Source organism: Bipolaris oryzae (assembly GCF_000523455.1).
Source record: "Bipolaris oryzae ATCC 44560 unplaced genomic scaffold scaffold_236, whole genome shotgun sequence".
Classification (NCBI taxonomy): domain Eukaryota; kingdom Fungi; phylum Ascomycota; class Dothideomycetes; order Pleosporales; family Pleosporaceae; genus Bipolaris; species Bipolaris oryzae.
The window spans coordinates 23,474-32,295 of NW_006911512.1; the positions used below are offsets into that span (position 1 = coordinate 23,474).

Consider the following 8,822-nt stretch of genomic DNA (forward strand, 5'->3'; position numbering starts at 1 on the left):
GCTTGCAGCTAGCCCCGTCCACTCGCTCCGCCCACAACAATATTCGTCGGCCTCGCTCAATTGAACTTCTTCGACAACTTCGACTCTACTAACCACAGCACATCGAACTCGCCATGTCCCACAGGAAGTTCGAAGCCCCCCGCCACGGGTCTCTGGCTTTCTTGCCGCGAAAGCGTGCCTCCCGTCACCGCGGTAAGGTCAAGAGGTAATTACTATTGCTGCCGCCAAAAGTTCGACAACCAGCTCACCATCGTGGCCAGCTTCCCTAAGGATGACCCCAAGAAGCCCGTCCACCTGACGGCCGCCATGGGCTACAAGGCTGGTATGACCACGATTGTCCGCGACCTGGACCGCCCGGGTGCCAAGCTGCACAAGAAGGAAATCGTCGAGGCCTGCACCGTCATCGAGACTCCTCCCGTACGCATACACCTGCAAAATCAATTAGGAGCCACGGCTAACGTACACACAGATGATTGCTGTCGGTCTTGTCGGTTACATCGAGACTCCCCGTGGTCTCCGCTCCCTCACCACTGTCTGGGCTGAGCACTTGAGCGACGAGGTCAAGCGTCGCTTCTACCGCAACTGGTACAAGAGCAAGAAGAAGGCCTTCACCAAGTACGCCAAGAAGCACTCCGAGAACAACGGCCAGTCCATCACCCGCGAGCTCGAGCGCATCAAGAAGTACTGCACTGTCGTCCGTGTCCTCGCCCACACCCAGATCTCCAAGACCCCACTCCAGCAGAAGAAGGCCCACCTCATGGAGATCCAGGTCAACGGTGGCAGCGTCGCCGACAAGGTCGAGTTTGGCCACGGTCTCTTCGAGAAGCCCATTGAGATCACCTCAGTCTTCGAGGACAACGAGATGATTGACGTTATCGCCGTCACCAAGGGTAAGGGATTCAACGGTGTCACCTCTCGTTGGGGCACCAAGAAGCTCCCGCGTAAGACACACAAGGGTCTCCGCAAGGTCGCCTGTATCGGTGCCTGGCACCCTGCCCACGTCCAGTGGACTGTTGCCCGTGCTGGTCAGGACGGATACCACCACCGTACTTCCGTCAACCACAAGATCTACCGTATCGGCAAGGGCGATGACGAGGGTAACGCCTCCACCGACTTTGACGTCTCCAAGAAGCGCATCACTCCGTAAGTTATAGATCTTTACAACAAGTGAATGGAACACAGCTAACATTTTTTAGTATGGGTGGTTTCGTCCGCTACGGTGAGGTCAAGAACGACTACGTTCTCCTCAAGGGTGCCTGCCCTGGTGTTAAGAAGCGCGTCATGACCCTCCGCAAGTCCATGTTCACCCACACCAGCAGGAGAGCGCTGGAGAAGGTTGAGCTCAAATGGATCGACACCTCTTCCAAGTTCGGTCACGGTGCTTACCAGACACCGGCGGAGAAGAGGCAATACGAGGGTGTTCTCAAGAAGGACCTCCAGGCTTCATCGTAAGAAGCTTGAGGTTGTGGTTGTGGTACGGAGTGCATGCATTTCTTCTCATGGGCTTTGGCGCACGGGATAGGTCTATAACATGGATGCCAGTCATGAGCGATTGAACAAAAAATTCAACGATTCCCCAATTCATGAATCTGTACTTTTGAGTGTTGAGTGACATGTATGTTTATTGGATGTTTCTTAGGACAGGTTTCGGGCCACATGATCAGCATGTAGTTAGTTCACTGTACCGAAGCGTTCAGGTCGGCAAAGGTCATTGATCACCCCCATAAAGTTATTCATCGCCCGTATAAGCAGGGGTCAGCATTAGTGTAACACTATCTGTAATTGAGGCCTTTTTCTCTCTTTCGCTCTTTTTTCACCTTATTAGCCTAAGATAGAATAGATCTCATTATAACCTGCGCTAAGTAGGCCCCCTACTTATGGAGGCGATGAATAACTTTAATGGGGGTAGTTAACAACCTTTGCCAGGACTGACGGTATGGAAGCAGGTGGCAGGTCGGCTTACGATAGAATCGAGGAGCTTTACCCGAAGAGCACACCTGTATAGTGTCAGCATGTCAGCTTACAGGAATCATGCCCGGCTATGGCTGCGTAGCGCTGATAGTGACATGAAGCACTGGCTTCTTCTTTGTAGCGAATTCTAAAGTCACAGCTCTAACTACTCTCAGTACCTATGTGTTGCGACAGAAACCGAGAGGGCCGCGATTAATCACTAAGACTTCATGACAATTCGAGTTGAATGAACGACGGATAATTAGGTTATAGAGATGCCAGGCTGCAACATTGGGAATAAAGACCTACTCGCTTCTAGGCTCCGCCGTACTATCCTCTTTCTCGCTAGAAAATTCCATAACTGTAAATAATTCTCACATCTTCCTAGTCGACACTGATTTGGCCACTAGGCCTGGACAATCACGACCCTTCCGTACCGGCAGCCCTGCTTTATTTCATCAGACGTTAATTTCAAGAAGAGTTTAGCTACTAATTATTAATTTCACTCGAATGAACATATATATATATATATGCATTGTATTCTACCCTTTTCTTCACCACAACGACGAATTCTCAGTCTCGAAAGCCTACTATAATTATTTATAAAATTCAAACTATGAAGCTCATTCTTATTGTAACCGCTCTCTCCTGTGCTAGCACAGCTTACGTATGTCTATCAAAACTATATCATTCGCGTCTAACTTAATATAGGCCGACGCATTGTGCTACTGTTCGGGCTCTGGTAGTACCCTTAGAGATGTTTTCCTTGCGGAAGCGTGTTGTGCTAGAATTTACTATCCTAACGGAAATGCTCATTCTGGTATATGGACCAGTGAATTTAGCGAATGTCGACTTCCAACCAACGTGGATGGGAAAATTTTTCAACCTAGTGATTTATCGCCATCATTTGCAGCTTGTTGTAAAGCTTCGAACCGAGATAGGAAGAAATCTGGCCTAGGTGGGACCTGCTACGCTGCGGTGGGATAGATCATTATGCTATGTATTAGATTACTAGCTTTAAAAGCGAGAGTCCATAGAGCGCAATCTAGACAATAGTAAGTCCTATCTCTAAATTAATAATATCTAAAGTATTCTGACGCATAAGATGCATCAGTAAAATACTCTACTAACTTACTATTATAGGCGAAGATGTCTTCTTAAAAGGGTTTATTAATCTAAGCTATAAAAGAAGAAGGATAAAAATGTAAGACGTTAAGAGGGATTAGAGTACGGGTAAAGGGCAACAAGAGTCAAATAGGATTAATAGTCTCTATTTAACTTAGACGAATAGCTATTAAGCTAAGATAGTATACTACGATCTTATATACGTGCTGATAAGTTAAGACTAAGTAAGTAAGGTAAGAATGGACCATGCTGGTCCGAAGGGGTCCTAAGGGGGTCAGAGTAGGCTGAGTTCTGACAAAAAAGAGTAAAGCTATTATGTAATACTCTCTGCTTTGTACTCTTACTCCTAACTCTCTTATATAAAGAATAATTATATTTGCGTTCTACTAGGTTTACGCGGAAATACGTATATAAAAATAGTATGTAAGGTTCCGCAATCATGTGAGAAAAACGCTTATCTAGCTGGGCGAATAGGTTGGACGTAGAGCTTATTCATATGTGCCGAAAAGCTCGAGGGACTGAGAACGGCTTAGGATAACTAATCGGATTGCAAGGATCAAAGTACATAATCCTGGCGACTCGATTGGTTATTCTTAGCTATTCTTAGCCCATAAAGTGTCTTAACACGTAGAATCGGATGCTATAAAGCTAAGCACCTCTCACCTCGCTGGTAGTAGGAACCCACGGAATCCTTCTCTAGCTATTACTACTATTGCATCTAAAGAATTCAGGTTCGCACAGCTGAATCTCTTATATCGTTTACGTCCAGCCATACCATAAGCAGTGTTACTCAGATTTATTAAGAACCCAATACTGTGTTTGGCTTCCTCGAACATCTTCGCAATTCTTTGGCTATCTCATGGCATTCCTACCGTTCAAGCGGATAAACAGAGGGCATGCTATAGCGGCTCGGTCCAGCTCGATATGAAAGATTGTGCTCTATACTCTACTTGCGTGGGTATTCTATGTTTGGTTTGTTAATATTGTGTGCTAATGTAGTTCAAAGTGTGCAGGGATAATCCATGGTGATCCTTGTCCAGCTGCATACCCACATATAGTATTAGTCACTCACGTCATTAAGGATCCGAATGGTCGAGCTTTACGTTGTAATCAGAATTCAGGTTTTTTGTTTTGCCTCTAGAAAGTTCCGGCTTAAAGAGTAGTGCTTTTACCATTTTCTCCTCTGCCTTCTAGAAATCTTGAAAACTTAGCTTAGGCCAGGTGCTCATAATAAGATTTCTAAAATATACTTAGCTCGATGGAGAGAGGGAATAACCATAGTTTTACAGCTGGGTTTCTTACTTAGGCCCAATGGCTGCTGAAGCAGAATTTCAATAAGACTGCCTGTGCTCCGCAAGGGCCTATCACCTCAACGATGATGATCACCTCAATGATAACAATATATTTCACTCATAAATTCAATCTGAACAGTGATGTCAATCACGTGATCTCCACCCCGCGACGATTATTACCTACCGACGTGAACATTCATAGGCCTTCAGCCATCTCATCACTTGTTAAGGAGAGAACCATTCTTGTTAATTATAACAATAGAATCCAAGCCCCGTGTAACATTCTAGAGCTCTGTGCCACAGCCTCCACTCTTTTAGCATAGCGCAGGTGTACATCATAGACCACTAAGCGCTCGCAATCCTACTTGCTGTGGCTAGGGAGGCCCCGATAAGGAAAAAGGCAAAGAACAATATTTAATATCTGCATTCAAGTTCGCATTAGGCCCTAGTAATCTAAGGGTGTGGGTGCAGAGTCTATTTCACTTCTTGCAACTCTATGTGCACACAGAGATGTTTGACCCTGCCAAGAGTAAGAAAGAGCCCCAGACGCCCGTCATGGTGGCGGCTCTGCGTGAGTCTGAGAAGCCGGGGGAATTTCCCTAATTTATGGTTGGGGCGGCCATGTGATCAGTCGAGAACGTCTATGACGCCGACGAATTGAGCTTCATATCTTGAGCGGCAACAGCAACGGCAACGGCAACAGCTGTCGGGCCAGAAAATGGGTTGTGGGCTGACCCAGTTAACGGCAGTGGCCACTGTACATATAGGCTTTGTTGCCAGCATCAGTTCTTGACTCAGCCTTGAGCAGAGAGCATGGTGCACAGCAGATTTGTAGATGTAGCCGAAGTGGGACGTTCATTTCAACGTGTTCAGTTGAATGCGCGGGCGCGCTCAATGTGCAACGCCGAATCCAGGATAGATTGGCAAAATAGCACCATGCAGTCAAACATTTGTAGACATTGTATGCAATGTACATGTGCAAGACTCCAGACGGAGAGGCAGACGTGCATCACGGCATCAAGAAGAAAAGTCGGGATGGCAGGTACTCGCGCAACAATGCAGCCGAGGCTTACCGATCCAATGAGCGCTGTCTGATTTTAGTTTGTAAGTAGAGGGTCGGTCGCAACTCCATCATCGACCTCCAACATCAAACCCCCAGGACCTCTCGCCCCTCCGCCAGTCCTTCACTCTTCGGCTATCGCCAATATGAGTTGTCTCAGGATGCGTCGCATGCAGCTTGCGAGCCAGGTGAGTCTATTGCGAGCCTTCTCAATCACTCGTTGCCAGCCGATGAGTGGCATCCGCCGCACCGAGGCGTGTGCCCACATCCCACATGGCTCTGGCAGACAGTCGCATGGCGGGCTACCACCTTGACACCCCCAGACGACGCTATTAGATGCCATACAATCTCGCATTGTTCCTCAATTGCTCAATGGCTAATGTTCCCCGCAATAGCTCGCGAGGAGTTTCCGCCCAAGCACACGTGCTTTCTCCTCAACTCGACCCTTCCAACGTATAATCGCTACCGAGAACCTGCGAGCAAAGGAGGCGTCAGGCTTCATCTCCAGCAAGTACCCCGTTATTGATCACCAATACGATGCCATTGTTGTTGGCGCTGGAGGCGCTGGTCTGCGAGCAGCTTTCGGTCTCGCTGAGGCGGGCTTCAACACGGCCTGTATTTCAAAGCTTTTCCCCACTCGATCGCACACGGTAGCTGCGCAGGGCGGTATCAATGCGGCACTCGGAAAGTACGTATAGGCAGCCGGCGAAAGGCGAGCTGAAAAGGCTGACGTATATATGTAGCATGCACGAAGATGACTGGAGGTGGCACATGTACGATACCGTCAAAGGTTCAGATTGGCTTGGTGACCAGGATGCTATCCACTACATGACAAGAGAGGCCCCACAGTCTGTCATTGAGCTCGAGAACTACGGTTGCCCATTCTCCAGAACCGACGACGGCAAGATGTACACTCTCCTGTAGCCCGGTTTCCAGTAGCATGCTGACGTGGTGTAGTTACCAACGTGCCTTTGGTGGTCAATCGCAAAAGTACGGAAAGGGTGGACAGGCATACCGATGCTGTGCTGCTGCTGACAGAACTGGTCACGCTCTCCTACACACCCTCTATGGACAATCTCTCCGCCACAACACCAAGTACTTCATTGAGTTCTTCGCTACCGATTTGATCATGGAAGATGGCGTCTGCAAGGGTGTCGTTGCCTACAACCAGGAAGACGGAACTATCCACCGTTTCATCGCTAAGAACACCGTTTTGGCCACTGGTGGTTACGGACGTGCTTACTTCAGCTGCACATCGGCTCACACCTGTACTGGTGACGGTATGGCTATGGTTGCTCGCGCAGGTCTCCCCAACCAGGACATGGAGTTCGTCCAGTTCCACCCCACTGGTATCTATGGCGCTGGATGCTTGATCACTGAGGGTTCCCGTGGAGAGGGTGGTTACCTTCTCAACTCCGAGGGTGAACGATTCATGGAGCGTTATGCACCCACTGCCAAGGATCTTGCCTCCCGTGACGTTGTTTCCCGATCAATGACTCTGGAAATCCGTGAAGGCCGTGGTGTGGGTCCCGAAAAGGATCACATCTACCTTCAGCTCAGCCACCTGCCTCCTGAGGTCCTCCACGAGCGTCTGCCCGGTATCTCCGAGACCGCTGCCATTTTCGCCGGTGTAGATGTTACCAAGCAGCCTATTCCCGTCCTTCCCACTGTCCACTACAACATGGGTGGTATCCCCACCAAGTACACTGGTGAGGTTCTCACTCAAGACGCCCAGGGTAAGGACCAAGTCGTACCTGGTCTGTTCGCTTGCGGTGAAGCTGCCTGCGTATCTGTTCACGGAGCCAACCGTCTCGGTGCCAACTCATTGCTCGACCTTGTTGTCTTTGGTCGCGCTGTTTCCCACACTATCCGCGACAACTTCAGCCCCGGTCAGACCGCTGACCCCGTATCTGCCGATGCTGGCGCCGACTCCATTGCCGTCCTCGACAAGGTCCGTACCTCCGAGGGCACCAAGTCCACCGCCGAAGTCCGCCTACAGATGCAAAAGGTCATGCAGACCGATGTCGCCGTCTTCCGAACACAAGAGTCGCTCGACGAGGGTGTCAAGAAGATCCATGAGGTTGATGCCGACTTTGTCAACGTTGGTATCAAGGACCGCAGCATGATCTGGAACTCCGACCTTGTCGAGACTCTTGAGCTACGAAACTTGCTTACTTGCGCTGTTCAGACTGCTGAATCTGCTGCCAACCGCAAGGAGTCGAGAGGCGCCCACGCCCGCGAGGATTACCCCGATCGTGACGACGAGCAGTGGATGAAGCACACCCTGTCGTGGCAGAAGAAGCCACACGGCGAGACCAAGCTTGGCTACAGGGCGGTAACTGGTACTACACTAGACGAGGCCGAGTGCAAGGCTGTGCCACCATTCAAGCGTACCTACTAGACTATAAAAGATAGAAGGTGGGGTTTTTGCTGCAATAAGAGAAAGATATATGTTTTTGTATTTTATGTACATTTGCTGATGGATGGAGATTAGCTGTGCATGTTTTAGCATGTTTGAAAGCATCAAAGTAGTTGAGAAATATGAAATAAAGTTTTAAGCTCAGGGTTGTATTGGGAAGCTGTTTGGGTAGTTTGTGATTGTGATGGTGATTGTGGTAAAACACTTGGTGATTGGCGTATAAATGGAAAGAAGATCCGGTTGGACGAAGGGGTGTCCCGTATTTGCAAAAATGAGGAAATTTTGTAAGCGCCCACCACGTAAGTAAGGGGTAAAGATGTGTACAACACAAGGTAAGCGCGCGCAAAACCAGGGCGGTCAAACCACAGACGTCTCTTTCCCCCTCCCCTCCCCCCATTGGAACATAACCAAGTATTTGGCATTATTCGTAGCACACTAACTTAGTACGCCAACATTTCAATTTTTTTTTCCACCCGCCACAAACTAGGAAATTAAAAAAAACTTACCAGGACTTAATTTGTATTACTACTACCAAGAATAAATCTTCTTTCACAATGCAACCAAAGACAGAGCCACCAAGGATACCCAAGATCAGCAGCAGCAGCAGCAACAGCAATAGCATTAACACAACCCTGATATTACGAATCCCCCACCCCTCACCCTAACTTACCTCCTTCCTAAGCGTTTGAAACCAAGGATCATCCCCCCTCCCCCCAACATGTCTAGATCTCTTTCACTCTCTCTCTCTCTCTCTGTACATGCCCCCCAAAAACACAAGAGACACAAGCAACTTGGCAAAAAAGTATGTGCATATGCGCATGTATGCGTGCGTGCATGTGTATATGTATATGCATTACAAGGATTACAAATATAACCAAGTATATATATGTATATGTATATATATATATAAACGAAGAGATGGTTGAAACGGTACAAGTATCGGTGATTGTGGGTTTTTATTGGCTCGTTGTAATTT

General features: G+C 48.3%; 2 protein-coding genes across 2 annotated transcripts; both read left to right on the forward strand.

Moving 5' to 3' along the window:
- Positions 1 to 113: 113 nt before the first annotated feature.
- On the forward strand, positions 114 to 1,452 carry COCMIDRAFT_108467 (uncharacterized protein; the record flags this gene model as incomplete). Its single annotated transcript, XM_007694720.1, has 4 exons — positions 114 to 205; positions 261 to 417; positions 470 to 1,143; positions 1,197 to 1,452. The coding sequence occupies 4 exons, from the start codon at positions 114 to 116 to the stop codon at positions 1,450 to 1,452; spliced, it is 1,179 nt and encodes a 392-aa protein (XP_007692910.1).
- A 4,121-nt stretch (positions 1,453 to 5,573) lies between these two features.
- On the forward strand, positions 5,574 to 7,828 carry COCMIDRAFT_108460 (uncharacterized protein; the record flags this gene model as incomplete). Its single annotated transcript, XM_007694721.1, has 4 exons — positions 5,574 to 5,615; positions 5,823 to 6,115; positions 6,171 to 6,335; positions 6,385 to 7,828. 4 exons carry the CDS (start codon positions 5,574 to 5,576, stop codon positions 7,826 to 7,828), a joined length of 1,944 nt encoding a protein of 647 aa, XP_007692911.1.
- Between the last annotated feature and the right edge of the window lie 994 nt (positions 7,829 to 8,822).